Source organism: Haliotis rufescens, unplaced genomic scaffold (genome assembly GCF_023055435.1).
Source record: "Haliotis rufescens isolate VD_foot unplaced genomic scaffold, xgHalRufe1.0.p SCAF_8, whole genome shotgun sequence".
NCBI classification, from domain to species: Eukaryota; Metazoa; Mollusca; class Gastropoda; order Lepetellida; family Haliotidae; genus Haliotis; species Haliotis rufescens.
In genome coordinates this window covers 52,712,412-52,731,947 of record NW_025964372.1, presented here as the reverse complement: position 1 = coordinate 52,731,947, position 19,536 = coordinate 52,712,412, and the positions used below count along the sequence as shown (strand labels likewise).

The 19,536-nt window shown below is 43.5% G+C and overlaps 2 protein-coding genes and 1 non-coding gene across 4 annotated transcripts in view; 2 read left to right on the top strand and 1 right to left on the bottom strand.

The window, feature by feature from the left end:
- Positions 1 to 6,566, top strand: part of LOC124145601 (complement C3-like) — a 61,418-nt gene extending 54,852 nt beyond the window's left edge. Inside the window, exons 36-39 of the mRNA XM_048389141.1 lie at positions 1,689 to 1,772; positions 2,767 to 2,850; positions 5,338 to 5,482; positions 6,084 to 6,566. Coding sequence (XP_048245098.1) covers positions 1,689 to 1,772; positions 2,767 to 2,850; positions 5,338 to 5,482; positions 6,084 to 6,228 — 458 coding nt within the window. The 3' untranslated portion in view covers positions 6,229 to 6,566. The remainder of the gene's footprint in view (positions 1 to 1,688; positions 1,773 to 2,766; positions 2,851 to 5,337; positions 5,483 to 6,083) is intronic.
- A 3,124-nt stretch (positions 6,567 to 9,690) lies between these two features.
- Positions 9,691 to 18,642, bottom strand: LOC124145606 (protein CutA homolog). 2 transcript variants are annotated; one of them, XM_046515441.2, is made up of 7 exons: positions 18,507 to 18,642; positions 16,391 to 16,536; positions 14,844 to 14,903; positions 13,995 to 14,040; positions 12,722 to 12,771; positions 11,185 to 11,227; positions 9,691 to 10,725 (listed from the first exon to the last, which is right to left on the bottom strand). In XM_046515441.2, exons 2-7 carry the CDS (start codon positions 16,513 to 16,515, stop codon positions 10,642 to 10,644), a joined length of 408 nt encoding a protein of 135 aa, XP_046371397.1. In that variant the 5' UTR covers positions 16,516 to 16,536; positions 18,507 to 18,642; the 3' UTR covers positions 9,691 to 10,641. The 2 variants fall into 2 exon arrangements, with proteins under 2 accessions (XP_046371397.1, XP_046371395.1); XM_046515439.2 differs by having other exon boundaries at positions 18,418 to 18,617.
- Positions 18,643 to 18,867: 225 nt separating this feature from the next.
- On the top strand, positions 18,868 to 18,939 carry Trnag-ucc. Its single transcript has one exon. It is a non-coding gene; the product is annotated as a tRNA-Gly (tRNA).
- Positions 18,940 to 19,536: the final 597 nt, after the last annotated feature.

Here is a 19,536-nt window from a genome sequence, read left to right as displayed (position 1 = left end):
CCTCATTGATAAATCTACGTAAAATTCCCGGGTAAGGCAAGATGTAGGCATCCCCATCCACCAACTGTGCTCCACTTCTTGCTGATCTGTTTCTTTATGCATATAGATCGGAATTTCGGTTCGGATTGGCAAAGTTAAACAAGAAAATTTAAGGGCAAATTGAGTGAGAAAACGTTTTATTGTTTCACGTGGGAATGAAACTTCAGGGCGGGCGGGAGATGGGAAACCCAGAAGAATACGGACAGTCTCATATGAGGGAATGAGAGCTTTATACGGGGGAGAATCAGAAACAGATACGGGTCATAGAAGAATACCATTTTGTTGAACCTATCCAGCATGGGTATCATGCTGACAACCCAAGGAGTATAACCAGGGCGAATGTGGGATTCAAACCTACGTTCAAAGGACCTTGGCACGAGTAACAGGCGCATATGCTGCATAGCATATTGTTGTGTCCTGACGTTGTCTTATACATACGCTTTGATCAACTTGTACCCAGCAGATAGGGGAATACTCGCTAATGTATTCCCACGTACGGTTGGCCAAAGGCACCACAAATAGTTCTGACAAGTTAATGACATAGTCGTTAGGATCTATCCGTGGATAGTCCAGGTTCAGATTAATACCCAGCAACACGTGCTTGTCATATGAAGCGATGTAATACATCGGCGGTAGGGTTCTCTGACTTGGTTGATAGCGCATCTCCGTGGATCGTTGCTCATAATGTCAATCAGTGGATTGTCTGGTCCAGACTTGAATATGTACAAGCCATGTCATATAGCTGGAATATTGCTGAGTGCAGTGTTGTCAACAACCCAACAAACAAGCATGACGTTACGTTATATGTTCACCCACATATGTATTCACCCACATAACGATCATTGATCACCCTGCGTCAGGGACCGCCTCCGTGGTCTACTGGATAAAGCGTCCAGAGTTGACGGCCTTGGGCCGATCCTCGGCCGCGTCACACCAAAAGACGTTATAAGATGGTACTTGTAGTGTAACGCTCGGCACTAAGGGGCGAAAACAAATGACTGGTCGCCTCAGAGTCAGTATACTGTGTCTAAGTGGGGTATTCGTGTTAAACTGCGGCATGGTATCTCAGTGAGCTAGCACTATAAATCGGCATCAGTCCGGACAAGTACAAGTAGCCACACACACACACACACACACACACACACACACACTCACACACAAACACTCACACACACAAACACTCACACACACAAACACTCACACACACAAACACTCACACACATAAACACTCACACACATAAACACTCACACACACACGTCGCTATTTAAGTGCGACAAACTTGAAGGCAGCGTTCAACCCCACCTCACCTCACTTCACCTCACCTCCCTGCGCCAGGTCTTTCTGGCCTTGAATTGTCTTGCTGGTCTTGGTTTCATCAAATATACTGTAAATATTCCTCCTAATTCAACCACGACCACACACATAGTTCCCCACTGACCAGTACCCGGTCTGTGTGCTGTAACATGTGGACCATCAATCACTGTGTGCACTGACACCTGCACCTGCACGTTCGTCCATCGTCTCTAAAGGAGAGAATGGGGTTTAAAAATTTAATTTAAGCATTTCCAAGCATGAGGATCATTTCTGACTCCGACTCGGTGACCGGTGACGAGGTTCCGTTATGTTCTGTGTTGTCGGCATGTTGCAGGTACATGCGGCAAGTGTCTGCCACGCCGCCGTCACAAGATGAGAACGAAGCACGTGAGGAGACAGCTATGCGGCGTGGATTATGGTAAGTCGAGCCTCGCTCGGCTACACTCTGCAAAACAGAAACGTAAAAGTGATTTTAGACGTAGAATTTATATATCATATGAATCAACAGATGATAATCGATTATTCAAAATTGGCACACATCATTATCATCGACCCAGGTTCCACATGGCACAATGGAAAGTAGATTTCCAAGGTGAAGGTCAGCTCAATATCTTGTATGGCTGCCATTAGAGTCCAAAACTGACTGGCATCGTCGTCCCTAGAAGCAATCAGATCATGATTTGTGGCCTGGGGAGTGTTCACCCACTTTGCCTGCAGTGCTTGAGCCAACTGTCGGAGGTTCTGTGGTTGTTGGTGAGACCTGGAGGGCCATGGCAAGACCTGGATGTTGTGAGTCCTGAAAAAGGCCGATGTCACTCTTGCCGTGTGAGGTCGGGTGTTGTCTTGTTGGAACATGACGTTCGTTTGTTGCATAATGGGAAGGACGTGTGGCTGAACAATCTTATCTGTGTAACGTTGTGTCGTTAACTTCCCTCAAAGCTGCACCAGGTCTGCGTAGATGGCTGCCTCATCACCCTACCACCATCAAATCTGTCCACTTCCTGTTTGCAGTATCGTGCACAACTGTCAGATATTAACGAGTTTACCACTTTGGCGTTTCTTTTGCAGGGTAAATTTTAATGTAAACCTTATAACGCCAACTCCCACCACATGGTACACAAGCCATGACTCCCCACCGTTACTTCCACATAGATACATCACATTAGAATCAGATCTTAGTTCTCGCTCATCGCTGAAGGTTGGAGACTATTGTACAATGACATAGGTACATTGTGTGAAGCCCATTTCCGGTGTCCCCCGCCGTGATATTGCTGGAATATTGCTAAAAGCGGTGTAAAACCATACTCACTCACCCACTCACTCACTGTCGTATACTATAACAGATCTAGTTTGGAGACCTATCAGATTGGAGAAGGGTTCGACACATACGAAGTTGTGTTTTGTGATTTCAGTGTACAAGATTGAGTCACGGGGGACGGAGGCGGAGGGGGCTTGGCGTCACACGGAAACCACGGTGCTCGAGACCCACATACAAGGTACCCGCTAGATGAAATAGGGTTTAACGTCGCGTTCAAGATTATTGCACTATATATACGTGTGTGCGCGCGCGTGTGCGTGCGTGTGTGCGTGCGTGCGTACGAGTCCGGGCTAATGCCGATTATATAGTGCTTTCCATGCCGCAGTTTAACATGAATACCCCACTCAGACACAATATACTGACTCCGAGCCGACCAGTCCTTGTTTTAGCCCCTTAATGCCGAGCGCTAGGCAGGGTAACAAAACGTACCATCTTTTGTCATTTTGTTCACATCCATTCCAACATTTTGTCTAATATAGTCCTAGTATTTGTATTATTATCCCCCCCAGTATATAATGCGGGGTGGATATAGCGATCAGCCAGTCTGTCTGTCCGTCTGTCTGTCGGTCCTTAATCATTTCCTTTTCCGGGGCAGAACTCGAAAACCGTTCAGTGTATTTGATCGAAACTTGGCAAATCTATCAGTCACATACTGAAGTGGTGACTGTTGATATTTTGGGAATTTTGAATTTTGAATTTTTAAATTGTTTATGAAAAGAATTTGGACATAGAATCCATTGGGTTCGGTTCCGGGGCAGAATTCGAAAACCATTCAGTATATTTGATCGAAACTTGAAAGATGTATCAGTAAGGTGCTGAAGTGGTCCCTATTGCTATTTTGTAATTTTTATTTTTTTATATTTTTAAACAATTTGGACTTAGTCTCAAAAGGGTGGGGATAGGTGTGGTTTGTGTAACACAACTTGAAAACTGTGAGAGAATTTTCATCCAAACTTGGTACATGTATTAACCAAGTGCTGAAGTGGTGCATTTTGCTATTTAGGAATTTTAACAAAAAGTAATTTTTCCTGTTTCCATGGCAACAAGTTTGACTTTGACCACTGTTCATAGTCGTGTGTTTGTCTGGACCATATATCTAAAACTAAAACGTATTCTTTCTTGAAACTGTGCACACACAAAAACCAGGTTATCAACTGGTGCCTTTTGCTATTTAGGGATTTTTAGAATTATATATATATCTGTTTCCATGGCAACAAGGGTTTTTTTCACTGACATAGAAATACAAAGTTCTGAATCCCAATTCCATAGTATTGTCTTTATAGCTCAAAAAATTCTCTTGTATATGGACAGACAGATTAGAAATTCTCTCATCAAGTTGGACTTCAGGTGATTTGCTCTTTCGAAGTTGTTGGGGCCGGGGGGATTTGTCATCCTCTGATGACTCTTGTTGCATACAATCTTAACAAACCAAAATATCTCACACACAATTTGAAAACAGTTGGCGAAATTGTTATGGCCTGACTATAAATTCGAAATCTGCCACCAAAGCTGTTGGTCCCGAAGCTCAAGTGGCCTTTTGTTGAGGTCAGGTTTTATGTGTATGATAATACACGTCAGAGGGGAATGGAGGATATTCCATGTGTCGAGTGAAATTTCGTGTGTCTCTCATCGAGTGACATGGGGAAAGGAGATATTTTCACGAGTGGCTCCTGAAAATATCTCCTTTTCCCGATCACGAGACACATGGAATATCCTATTTATTATAATTATACTTTTTGTGTAGCTGTCTACCGGAAAATTAAATTATTTCGTCACAAATGTAAAACCTTGAAACGAAAATTCTCCCTAACTAACCAACAGGGACGGTTCACCACCCCTTATATTTGCGACTTAAAAAGTAGTTTTGTGTTTGCCAAATCTTTATAAAATATAATCAAATGTATCCAAAAATATTTAGGGTCACCAAAATTCTTTATCATACAATTAGATATGATTTATACAAAATCAACTTGAACAAAAAATATTCTTGAAAACGAGAAGACCGCTGTTGGAAGCGAAAGAATACACGCTGGTCAAGTAAAGAAAATGGCGCTTTTCGAAACGAACAGGACGTCAACGTTTTGTGTACGGGCTAGACACTTACGATAAAGAGAGGTCACTCTTGTATGACAATAGTTCCGTCAAAGTGTTATTTTCACAGCAGTGAAATATCAAGTGTTATGTTCACTGCAGTGAAATATCAATTGTCTTTAACACCTTAGTATATAATAAACTGTTTTATTTAACTTAAAAACCGAAAAATGAAACTTAAAACAACATTTATCAACATTTTTATGTTTCGAACATACTTTTCACGAACCTTAGGAAACGGGCGTAAAATATATGTTGCTGGCGTACGGGTACTTAAAAAGGCATTCTTAAAGGCATTGTGATTTAACAGCGCGTTAGGTTAGATAAAAAGGTTGCATGTTCGATCCGTAGGAATAGACAGAAGACATTTCTGATTTGATTTTACATTTCATAACATTGTGTTCAAATGCAAAATATATTTCTCGCGAGAAACAGTCATATGTACCAATATATAAGGAAGTGGTATCCCAGGGATATTATAACATCGCTGCTCATGAGATTTTACCCGAACAATAAGATGACGTCACTGGAGGTTTACAAGTGGACAGATGGATCTTCTGGGTTTTACTTTCAGGCAGAGACCGGGTAAAGGTGGGGCAGACCCTCACGTTCTCCACCCCCGGGTACTGCACCGTGTGCCCCAACTACAGGGTGGGACAGGCCGTGTACGTGCTTGGGAGGGACGGGGACCGCCTGAGGGATGACAGCGGGACAGTGATGTACGTATATTTACGGAGAATCGAGGGCACGGGTGGTCCTGTCTTCTGGGGCGCAACAATTATCTGTGCAGAGTTGACTCCCTTGCGATACGTCGCACTTGTGAGAATGTGCGTAACTGTGTAAGTAATTTGGCGCGCGCGTATGTGTTTGTGTGTGTGTGCGTTCGTGCTTAAAAGGGGCATAACTCGTAATTGCCGCTGATGGCGCTACGATCGAGCCCAGAAATTCCAGCCTAGTTCGGCAAGGGTGGAAACTGGACTTTTAAAGTCCGTTAACGCCCTTGCCTCGGGTAGATATATGATGAGCTGAAGTCAAGAGCTAGTGTCTTCTATATTATTCAGTGTGGTGAAGCGAACAAGGTCAATATAACTTCAATGATGCTGTAGAGCGTGTGAAGCCATTAGGACGATAAGGACGGTGAACCCTAAAAAGGACATGTTCCCATATGCTTTGATATGGTCATTCATGGCAAATCTGACACAGCCAACATCTTGCAATATACAGAGCCCAGTTGTTGAATATATATTGTTTGTTTGGTGACAAGTTATCTAGTTTTACAAAACATACCAGATTAGCATTGCAGGAAAGGTGATGTTGCAGTTTCAGACACGTCGTGGACGACTCGGTGGTCTTCCTCAACGTCACAACGACGAGGGTCAAGAAGAGAGTATCTGCTGTGAAAGAATCGTTTGTGAAGCGAGCCATCAACTACTACAGGAGAAGGGGGTGCCTTGGTTCCAAGTAGCAGAGACAAGGGAATCACGTGTTGTGATATGTGAACAGTTGGGCCCTGGTCCACGAAGTAGCCCGGTGACAATACATTTGCTGCTACAATATTCGTGATTGTATGTGCGCTTCCACAACGGTTGCTTCAATGTTCGAGATTTTATGAACGCTTCCACAACTATTGCTACAACTTTCGCGATTTTATGAACGCTTCCACAACTATTGCCACAACTTTCGCGATTTTATGTGCGGTTCCACCAACTGTTGAGTCACAATGTTTGTGATTTTATGTGCGCTTCCACCAACTGTTGCCTCAATGTTTGTGATTTTATGACCGATTACACTACTGCAGCTACATTGTTTCTGATTTTATGAACGCTTCCAGCTTCTGCGTATTTTCGCACTCACTAATATGGCCGTAAATAAGATCTCTTTATGTAGTCCTCGCAGGCGCAAATTCATACAAGGCCCTGTTCCTATCACATACAACTTATACTGGTTGGTGTCGTGAATTGTGTAGCCCAGTTTCACAAAGCTCCAGTCATATACTTTTAGCATAGTTGGTTGTTGGTTGGTTGGTTGTTTAACGCCGCACTCGGCAATATTCCAGCTATATGACGGCGGTCTGTAAATAATCGAGTCTGGACCAGTCAATCCAGTGATTGATATGATGAACATCGATCCGCGCAATTAGGGTCGATGACATGCATCAACCATGTCAGTGAACCAGACTACCAGATCCCGTTAGTCACTTTAAGCATAGACTTAGCCTTAGACTTACATTCCTATGAACGCCAGTTAAGTAGAATGAAACGATTTCCCGGCCAAGGTTGTGCTTCAGCGTTTAACTGGGGACTCTGTGATACTGATGGCTAAACATTAATAAAGGCTTGCTCAGGTTTAGATCCTGATTACAGAATAGCATATTCAACTTCTATATATCTCCGATGTCCTTGTTCACGGTAAAGAGGGGGAAGTGGTGTCTTTGCCATTGTGCAAGAATGTCCCATGTACCTCTGTACCGGTCAACATATCCACAAGGTAGATGTGGAGTTACATTTAATGTCCCGGGGGTGGTGGGTGGGGGTGGGGGTGGTAGGGGGATGGGGATAAGGAGGGAGGGGCATCCTTATTCGGAATATTATGTCTCCATCCGTAATAATAAATACCCCAGACTTATACACCACCATAGCTTTGTGTCGTCACCAGCTTAATCGCTCCTATCTCTGAGCACGAAAATAGTGGAAAGAAATTTGATCCCCAAAATGAAACGTAAGGCAGCGAATGGACCCAGGGCATATTCATGAGAGGTTTGTGGGGTAGTGGTGTTGTATGAATGCATAAAATTATTTTCGCTGAAAGGCGACAATTGTTTACATGAAATAAAGGAGAATGTCTGCTGAAATAAAGGGGAATACAAAATCAGCCCTCCCTGACAGAATGATATAAAATCAAATGGTCGGTCCCTAAGACCGGGAAACTTTTAATTCGTATCCTCAGCTTAGATTATCAGTGAACCATTCATATAATTTTCACCATTATTTTACCTTTCATGCCCAATGGAACCTGATTTAGTGCATACCCTACACTGATTATTCTCTGGCGTTTTTTATGTTACATCACTATTCACAAGCTTATTGCTGCTGATGTTGCTTTGAACCTGGAGCTGATTTCCATATATCCGATCAGCATCCGCATCCCACGAGGAGTCTCCACAGCTATGGGGTCGCTGAAAACATTGACATTGTCTTCTCTGCAGTAGTTGCACGATTGATTTAAACAGGTGCTTGGCTTGGGCAAATCCTCAGTCATGAACACAGTGACAATGCAATGTTCATCTTCCTCACCTTATTAAATAAGTTAAATAAGAACAGTATAATGAAAAAGGTGTTAACTTCACACATTGGTCATGTTGCGGTGTTTTGGGCCACGCGTCCAAATCCAAATTTACTCGATATTTTTACGGACATCAGATACGTCACGATGCAAATTCTGCGGAAAAAATCAAATATTTATCTTTTTTATATGGTTTTCAATGGACATTGTCTTTTCTGTGTTTCAGTACATGTAATCGTGTATTTATGTGTTGAAAAATGTAATTTGTTTGGCATGTACATTAATAAACAATAATATCTAAACACATTCACATCATCCATGACCGTGGAACCAGGAATATCGGGATGCAGGTTATCAGTGTAGTGGGCTGCGGATACAGCTTCTTGGGAAAGTGGGGGTGGGGGTGGGGGTGTTGGGGTGGAAGGGCACTTAAAAAATATATAAAAGGGAAATAATTCGGGAAAAAATTGCATTTGTAAGCAACAAATTAGTTGATGAAATGTTGATGCACGACCCGCCACTCTGCGGATTTACATGTGAAACAAAGAAGTGCCGTAAAATCCCATATGTTTGATGAATAGTTAATTAATAATCTGTCATCGAGGAGCTGTTGATTGAGTGTAATACAACTATGTATACTACTCTGAACAAGTTGAAGACACCCATGATTGGAAGGATTTTTTGTTTGTTTGTTGTCTAACGCCGCACTCAGCAATATTCCATCTATATGATGACGGTCTGTAAATAATCGAGTCTGGACCAGACAATCCAGTGATTGATCAGCGAGCCTGACCACCCCATCCCATTAGTCGCCTCTAACGACAAGCATAGTCGCCTAATACGGCAAGCATGGGTTGCTGAAGACCTGTTCTACACCGGATCTTCACGGGGAGACAATTGGAAGGTTGTTTGTTGTAATACCCGAGGTTGCCAACCCCCTTTTCATACTCGGGATTTGGGATCTATTCAGAGGGTAAATCGTATATGGTTCGCAGATTCATCATCTATAAAACATCATGGTGTGTGTAAATAATTCCTTTATACATATGTGTTTCAGTAATTAACTTCAAATCCCACCATTTTCTGGTGAGATTTGTGTTAGGTTAGGACAGGGCTGTCATCCACATTCTCACCAGCCATTAAAGATTAACTATAGTCGTGTAAAGAATAGTGTTCTTGAACTTCTTCTGAGTATCTGACTCTCATTTTCCTGATTTGGTAAGCGACGCTTAGATTGGTTGGATGAAAGGTCGTTTTGACGTGACCTGGAATGGAATGTCCTCAGATCTTTGTGTAGGGAGATCTGATCTGATTTGAATGAGATTGCGAGAACCATGTGCTTGAACACATACACGGTAGTCGGACATGATTTTAGCGATCGCGTGTGTGTGTGTGTGTGTGTGTGTGTGTGTGTGAGAGAGAGAGAATAGTGCAAGACATACACAATGATGCTGATTTTAACATTGACAAGGCAAGTTACCTACTATTTATGGTCGACATGCTTTCTCTATGTTTCACTGAACTATTTTCAAAGGTTTCTCTAACTCATGTTAGGTAATGAAGTATGTCACAATATCTTTTGTGGCTGGGAATACATTGAATGATCAAACTTCAACAGTAAAAACAGAAAAACAGAACGAATCAATTTCATCAGAATAATGATTTTTATCAACTGGAATTGACCAATAGGATTCAGTTCCTTCGTCACTGTGTTGTTGAGCATCAACAAGTAAAAAAAATTACACTAAGCAGTCAGTTAGGAAATGTATATGACCCCAGCACAACCAAGATTGACCCCAATTAGTGCGGCTCCCCTCTCCCGTCCCTGTCACGTGGACAAACTGACACATTTACATGAGAACACCACCAGTCCTCGAGGTTCAGAGCCTCACCTTCACCATGATACATGTTATTATCAAACATAGCAAACCCAACTCAAACTTTGATTCTACAAACCGATGGTCTGCTTCGTCGGCATCTGGAATTGTGACATAACATGATGTTGGTCAAGAAAAGGAGGTACAATTACAAGAACCCACATCTTCCCACTTCACTTCACAATACTGACATAGACTCTTTCTGAGAACAAACTAAACCCAGTGCACAACTGCCTTAAGTTCAAAACAAGAGAATGATTAACAATACTTGCGTCTTTGTCCAACCACAGTCCTGGGTTGGATTCCCCACAAAGTGTGACGTCCATTTCTGGTGCTCCCCCTAACAATGAAGTAGCTGGAATATTGTTAAAAGCAGCTCAAGAACTAATTCCTTTTGCCAGTCCTTGCAAAGCGTGGTGTCCTACATAACATGATCATGAACCACATGACATTCCAAACAACCATTAATATTTAATGTGTCCTAACACCACCCTACAGCAAGCTGCACAGACTGGAAAGACTCATGTGGTGCGGTATTGCTGATATGGATCATTTACAAAGCACATGGAATGGACGTGACAGAACTTTCCAGGAAAATAGCTGCCAACAAATGGATTTGGGTACTACAGAAAATAAGAAAGTGAGTTTATGGCTGATTAAAAAAAGTCCATCCGACACGACTCTCCTGACTCTTGGTCGGATATTGGTCCGAAATTCTATCAGCTGTCTTTCTTTCCCTCAACAGGAGTCTGGAGAACCGTCTCGGCGATCCACTTGAGATACGGCGGGTTGCCATTGTCTATCTGAAAAAAGCAAATACGTGGTCCAGTTGATACACTCAACATGTTCCATGCAATAGCTACATCACAGACAGTGATTACCAAGAGTGGAAACAAGTCGAAAATATAATTTTGCAAAAAGAATTAACCTGCTTGTACAAAGGGCCAATCGCATAAACGTAGCCTGGTTTCTGCGGTACACGTGTGACACGTGCATCACAGGTGTCGAACCAGTATAGCCAAAAGCCAACCTAAACACTTTGGGCCCAAACAATCACATTGCATATGAAGGCCTTAGTGGCTCAGTCGGAAGCAAGGTTTGAACATTTGTCCCAGGCTTCATGCAGGTTCCGGGTTCAGTTCCCACGTCTGTCAGCAGTGGCTTGGCTGCAAGATTATAGCACTAGGAATGTAAAGTAGCTTTTTTTTCAAAATCTATTTGGCAACTAAAATGAATATCGTAGCAGTGAAGGTGATCCCTACCTTGGAAGATATCACCTCAGCACAATCATACGGGTGGTTAGACCTGGAACAACAAACAATACCTTCAGTTTAAGGAGGAACATATCAACAATTCTGCATTCCATTCAAATACAGGTCCACGCATAATCAAGTTTAGCCAGGATGAAGAAGATGAAGAAAGTGGTTGACAGTGTAATGGTCCATGCAGTTGGGATACGACATGTCACACACGGTATCCACACAACAACCATCTTAGTTGATTAAACACATTACTGGGAGCCAGGTCTGTCCTGGAATCCCTACAGGGAGACCAGCAGAAGGTACTGGGAGCCAGGTCTGTCCTTGAATCCCTACAGGGAGACCAGCACAAGGTACTGGGAACCAGGTCTGTCCTGGAATCCCTACAGGGAGACCAGCAGAAGGTACTGGGAACCAGGTCTGTCCTGGAATCCCTACAGGGAGACCATCAGAAGGTACTGGGAACCAGGTCTGTCCTGGAATCCCTACAGGGAGACAAGCAGAATGTACAAGGAGCCAGGTCTGTCCTGGAATCCATACAGGGAGACAAGCAGAAGGTACTGGGAGCCAGGTCTGTCCTGGAATCCCTACAGGGAGACCAGCAGAAGGTACAAGGAGCCAGGTCTGTCCTGGAATCCCTACAGGGAGACAAGCAGAAGGTACTGGGAACCAGGTCTGTCCTGGAATCCCTACAGGGAGACCAGCAGAAGGTACTGGGAACCAGGTCTGTCCTGGAATCCCTACAGGGAGACCAGCAGAAGGTACTGGGAACCAGGTCTGTCCTGGAATCCCTACAGGGAGACCAGCAGAAGGTACTGGGAACCAGGTCTGTCCTGGAATCCCTACAGGGAGACAAGCAGAAGGTACTGGGAACCAGGTCTGTCCTGGAATCCCTACAGGAAGACAAGCAGAAGGTACTGGGAGCCAGGTCTGTCCTGGAATCCCTACAGGGAGACCAGCAGAAGGTACTGGGAACCAGGTCTGTCCTGGAATCCCTACAGGGAGACAAGCAGAAGGTACTGGGAACCACTCTTTGCTGGAATCCACATGAAGAGATGGACATGGGGTACTGGAGTCTGTCCTGGAATCCTCATGGGGAGACAAGTGGGAAGTACAGGGGATATGGACATGGAGGAGAGGTGACCCATTCTGTCCAGAATTCCCCACTTGCCAGCTGTTGTTTGGTGCCCGACAAGGGAGCATCGCAACCCCTGACCATGGGTAACCCACTGACAAGATATAGGCACCCACCGGACATACGTCTGGTCATGGGAACATCGCTACCCTGACCATGGAATGACCCACTGACAAGATATAGGCACCCACCGGACATACGTCTGGTCATGGGAACATCGCTACCCTGACCACGGGCGACCCACTGACAAGATATAGGCAACCAGTGGACATACGTCTGGTCATGGGAACATCGCTACCCTGACCACGGGTGACCCACTGACAAGATATAGGCACCCAGCGGACATACATCTGGTCATGGGAACATCACTACCCTGACCCACAGAGTGATGATCTGGACACCTACCTGACATATGAAGAGAGTTCATCAATCTTAGATGTCTGAGTCTTGATCATCTAAAACAATGTAAAACAACTTGTAACCATGACGATCGTGAACAGAGCAACCATTGTTGGAAACATAAACTATGGGTCAGTCACTACCAGAATCCTTTAGATGAAAACTGTTTGTTTTGTTTGTTTGTTGTTTAGCGCCTCACTCCGCAATATTCCAGCTATATGACGGCGGTCTGTAAATAATCTAGTCTGGGCTAGACAATCCAGTAAATGACATCATGAGCAAATGATGAGCATTGATCCACGCAATTGGGATACGATGACATGCATCAATCAAGTCAGGAGGCCTGACCACCTGATCCTGTTAGTCACCTCTTACGACAATCATAGTTAGCAATTCTAACCCAGATCTTCATGGGTCTACATGAAAACTGAAACTTCAGCCATCCAAGTGGCAAACAGTCCGCAACAACGCGTTTCATTAACTTTTATTGCCACATTTGCTCCAGAGGGCCAGATAGTGCAGCTGTACACAATTTTTTTAAAAATATGACCCATGAATCCTGCACTACCAAAGGCTGAAAAGGAGAGCAACACAAAATAACCCTTACCCAAATACTTGTGGACCTGATGGCAAAGGTTCAGGGCTTTGTGTGTGTTTGTTGGGTGTGGTGTGTTCACGACAGGGCCTGTATTTACTGTGATATTCTGAATTGGCCCAGAAAGGTGTCTTGGCTTGGCTTGTTGTTTTACTTATCTACTATTAGTTTAACTGATTAATAACTAAATAAGTGACTCAATCTGAAAACATATTCCAAACAAGAAAGAAACCGCACACAAATTGTTTTCCTGTATGAGATCTTGCTTTGGTGTCGGCAAATGGAGGACATTGTACTCCTTACTCAATACAATACAATACAAATACTCAAGTTCAATACAAAGATTGTTAAAATCTCAGCAAAAGAAAAGGTTTGGGATTTGTGAAGTCCATTTATTTAAGTTTAAGTAAATGATGACAGACAGTAAACTGTTAGGGTCCAACCAGATTAGGGTCCAACCATTGGATATTCGGGGTTAGGGATGAGCTATGAACTTGTTCCCTACATCATTGGATTGAAAAATAAAACTCTTGCCTCAAGTTTGTTGGACATGCTGTATGTCCAGGAAAATAGGTGTTGTGAAATCCTTTTTTTTAATTATATTAGACCTACCAGAGAAATTGTCTTAATAACTACAGACGATATAAAAAGTCCCCGAGAGGAGGAGAGAGATGGTTGCCATACCAACAGGAGTTCCGGGTCTTCATTGACTTTGTCCTCCCATTCATATCTGCAGCAGAACAGAGTGAGTGAGTAGGTTGGTGAGTGGATGAGTGAGTGAGTCATTGGAAAAACAGGTGGGTGAGTGAATGAGTGAGTGAGTGTGAGTGAGTGGATAGGTGAGTGGGTGGGTGAACGAGTGAGTCGGTTGGTAAGTAGGTGAGATGGGTCCATGGGTGAGAGTGTGGGTGGTTGTGTGTGTGTGAGTGAGTGAGTGAGTGAGTGAGTGAGTGAGTGAGTGAGTGAGTGAGTGAGTGAGTGAGTGAGTGAGTGAGTGAGTGAGTGAGTGAGTGAGTGAGTGAGTCTTTATCGCTACAGTCATTAACATTCTAGTTTCATTGCCTGTTTTGTTTGTTTGTTGTTTAACACTTCACTCCGCAATATTCCAGCTATATGACAGTGATCTGCATGTAATCAAGTCTGGACCAGACAATTCAGTGATTAATATCATGAGCATCGATCCACGCAATTGGGGTACGATGACATGCATCAACCAAGTCAGTGAGTCTGACCACCCGATCAAGTTAGTCGCCTCTTACAGTTTAGTGGTATACATGCCAGAATGATGTCAGAGGACTGAAGTGATGCAGATCGTAGAATGTTTGTCGCTGTTGTGAAACCCACAAACAAGTATTGAAATACTAGTTCTCCTCCTGTATATCGTTGTCTGAACACCTCAACCTCATCCCCTTTCACATTAAATGTGTGCACCAACCCAACAGGAGTTAGGAATATGGAAATGTGGATCTGTCTTTTAACAAGCCCCGGCTGCTCCTGTACAGAAGCATGTGACATGTGACATGTGACACTTACACGGAGGTGATCCCAGGCAGGATGTTGACACAGGCCGCTAGCCGCTGCTTCACGATGCCACTGAAACATGGAAGTCACATGTCTTACAGCTATATAACATGGTGTTATAACAGTTCAATAACAGCTATATAACATGGTGTTATAACAGTTCAATAACAGCTATATAACATGGTGTTATAACAGTTCAATAACAGCTATATAACATGGTGTTATAACAGTTCGATAACAGCTATATAACATGGTATTATAACAGTTCGATAAAAGCTATATAACATGGTGTTATAACAGTTCCATAACAGCTATATAACATGGTGATATATCCATTAGAAAACATATATAACATGGCATTATATCCATTTGATAACATCTACATAACATGGCATCATATTCATTGGATAACAGCAATATCCTAGTGGACTGACTGTACATCAGTCCTGGCCTGGCACACCAATGGTTGAAAGTACGAGAAACAATCAGCGCCATCTGTGACACTCAGCCAGGTCAGACTTTGTGACCATGAAGTCTTCTCTTGTGACATGCATGGGGTGGAGAGTGAGTGAGTGAGTACGGTTTTACGCCGCTTTTAGCAATATTCGAGCAATATCATGGAGGGGGGAGGGACACCAGAAATGGGCTTCACACTTTATACCCATGTCGGAAATCGAACCCAGGTCTTTGGCATGACGAGCGAACACTTTAACCAGTAGGCCACCCGACCGCCTCACATGGCATGTACAAGCTGTGCAGGGTCTATACCCTTGTGTTAGTGTCAACGTCATTAACTACTGTCACTGCCATTACTGTCGAAGTCTGTTGAGTGGACATATCCAACTGTTTCTGTGCAGGGTCGATATCCTTGTGTTACTCTGTCAACGTCATTAACTACTGTTTCTGCCATTACTGTCGAAGTCTGTTGAGTGGACATATCCAACTGTTTCTGTGCAGGGTCTATACCCTTGTGTTACTCTGTCAACGTCATTAACTACTGTCACTGCCATTACTGTCGAAGTCTGTTGAGTGGACATATCCAACTGTTTCTGTGCAGGGTCGATATCCTTGTGTTACTCTGTCAATGTCATTAACTACTGTCACTGCCATTACTGTCGAAGTCTGTTGAGTGGACATATCCAACTGTTTCTGTGCAGGGTCGATACCCTTGTGTTACTGTCAACGTCATTATGTTGCTCATAATATCAATCACTTGTTTGTCTGGTCCAGTACCTCATACCCCAACAGTGTGGGATGTTGCCCATATTATCTATCACTGGTTTGTCTGGTCCAGTCAGACCCCAACGGTGTGGGATGTTGTTCATAATATCAATCACTGGTTTGTCTGGTCCAGTCAGACCCCAACGGTGTGGGATGTTGTTCATAATATCAATCACTGGTTTGTCTGGTCCAGTCAGACCCCAATGGTGTGGGATGTTGCTCATAATATCTATCACTGGTTTGTCTGGTCCAGACTTTACAGACCATCATCATATAGCTGGAATACTGCTGAGTGGCATCAACCAACAAACACACACATGGCAACCACCACTACCTACTGGGCCAGCTTCTTGGCGACATCCATATCAGGTACCGTCACAAATGCCATAGAGGCAGATCCGGCGACGTATGATTCGGCCATGGTGCTGACAGCGCGACAGACAACACCAACAAGTCCTGGCATATAGTACACACCAACACCAACCTTGAACAGAACATCACGTCAGTTACATATGTCAGACACCAGGGATTTATGTCAGACACCAGGGATATATGTCAGACACCAGGGATATATGTCAGACACCAGGGATATATGTCAGACACTAGGGACTAATGTCAGACACAAGGGATTTATGTCAGACACCAGGGACTAATGTCAGACACCAGGGACTAATGTCAGACACCAGGGACTAATGTCAGACACTAGGGATTTATGTCAGACACCAGGGACTAATGTCAGACACCAGGGACTAATGTCAGACACCAGGGACTAATGTCAGACACAAGGGATTTATGTCAGACACCAGGGACTAATGTCAGACACAAGGGATTTATGTCAGACACCAGGGACTAATGTCAGACACAAGGGATTTATGTCAGACACCAGGGATTTATGTCAGACACCAGGGATTTATGTCAGACACCAGGGACTAATGTCAGACACTAGGGATTTATGTCAGACACCAGGGACTAATGTCAGACACCAGGGACTAATGTCAGACACCAGGGACTAATGTCAGACACAAGGGATTTATGTCAGACACCAGGGACTAATGTCAGACACAAGGGATTTATGTCAGACACCAGGGACTAATGTCAGACACAAGGGATTTATGTCAGACACCAGGGATTTATGTCAGACACCAGGGATTTATGTCAGACACCAGGGACTAATGTCAGACGCCAGGGACTAATGTCAGACACCAGGGATTTATGTCAGACACCAGGGACTAATGTCAGACACCAGGGACTAATGTCAGACACCAGGGAGTAATGTCAGACACCAGTGATTTATGTCACACAAGGGAATAATGTCAGACACCAGGGACTAATGTCAGACGCCAGGGACTAATGTCAGACACCAGGGACTAATGTCAGACACCAGGGATTTATGTTGTTTGTTTGTTGGTTATTTAACGCCGCACTCAGCAATATTCAAGCTATAAGACAGCTGTCTGTAAATGAACTAGTCTGGACCAGACAATTCAGTGATTGATATCATGAGCATCGATCAACGCAATTAGGACCGATGACATGCATCAACCAAGTAAGCAAACCTGACCACCCGATCCTGTTCTTCGCCTTTTACGACAAGCAAAGTCCCCTTTTGCGGCAAGCATGGGTTGCTGAAGACCTATTCTACCCGGATCTTCACGGGTCAGGATTTATGTCAAAACCAGGGACTGACATCAGACACAAGGGATTTATGTCACCAGGGATTTGGGTCAGATGTTCTTACGTGTTAAACTTTTGAGAGGAAAGGATAGTTTAGATATGTGTCCTTCATGTTCTAAGACTGTAACATACCCAAGCCATGACATATTCAAATGATTGGCCACTCTAACCCTCCAAGTTAACCCTTCCTCTCTCTGCATGCACTCCCTCTGCAAACACTTTGTGCATCGACAAGTTCTCAGCAAACCATGTAAATTAGGTCAGTATAATATGTCTGGATATCTTTGTATTGTATGTTGTTGCATTTAAATGTTTCAGTATGTGAAACCTGTAATTAAAAGTGTTTAATATCCTCTAATTCTTAGCAAACTTTCTTTAATTAAATTAAACTAGGCTTAAATATTGTAAGCTTTAGTAATGGCTAATATATAACCTTTCTATCTCTTTATTCAAAAACTTATTTCTTAACAGGCCTTAATAGCATTTCGCCGGACTGAACATGGACCCAGGAAAACATACATTCAGAGTTAATTTAACAAATGAAGTTGTCTCCCTTCGTTCCGAATATTATTACAAAGTAATATTCTGTGTATTTAAGTTAAACTTGCTTGAAATGCCATCATGTATTGGCATTGCTCAATACGTCTTATACAAGGCATGAATTGTCACTCAGCTGACCATATAGTAACACGTCGGCTAACATGGCAGAGGAGGAATAGATCAGGGAATTCCCAGGCATATTAAACTGTCAGCAAGTAAGCCGAGCGTCGCGTCATTTACCACAATCAGACTAAGAAATCCAATTATTCCAGGCGAGACTTTCACCGTGTTGGCACCCGCCACTTTGTCTCAAACATCGACTTTCGCTTTCGCCACAGCTCCTTCCATGTGAACAGACAAGCAACGGACATTTTGATTGGCTGAACAACGAGAAGCGACCAATCGGATTCACCGTAACAATATGTTAGTATAGTGTATAATCGTGATGTAAACGGAAACAAAGTGTGCATATCTCACTATTATGCATGATGGCGTGGTGGTTGTGGCTGAAAGGTAACGGGGCAATCATTGTCAATGCGTCCCGTGTGGTTGGCAAATATGTAACTTATATTTCTAAACATCGGCTCGTTTCATCAGCTGAGCGTCGGTGGTGTAAAGGTTAGCATGGTTGCCTTCCAAGCAGTCGATCCGGGTTCGATTCCCGGCCGACGCACATTTTGTCATTTGTAGTTTTGTTACTGGTTTTCATCAACTGGAATGTCAAGTCGAGGTATTGCAGGACAGACTTGTACAGAATGTTAAAACTTTGAATGAGTATTTTGTACAGCGACCGTCTCAAATACGCTACCTTGAACTGACATGGTTGGTTACGTAGCAACGTTTGCGGGACTATCTGGGTAATCTGATCTCTTTTGATGAAGAGGAATACACCAGGTAAAAGTAACTGACAACGAACAATCCATGGTGATGGATGACAAATGATTTGTTTGTTTGTTGTTTAACACCGCACTCAGCAATATCACAGCTATATGACGGCAGTCTGTAAATAATCAAGTCTGGACCAGACAATTCAGTGACTGACATCATGAGAATTAATCCACGCAGTTGGGATACGATGACATGCTTGAACTACGTCTGACCATCCGATCCCGTTAGCATAGTCGCCTTTGGACCCGTGAAGATCCGGGGTAGAATAGCTCTTCAGCAACCCACTAACGGGATCGGGTGGTCAGGCTCGCTGACTTGGTCGATGCATGTCATCGATCCCAATTGCGTGGGTCGATGCTCATGATATCAGAAACTGGATTGT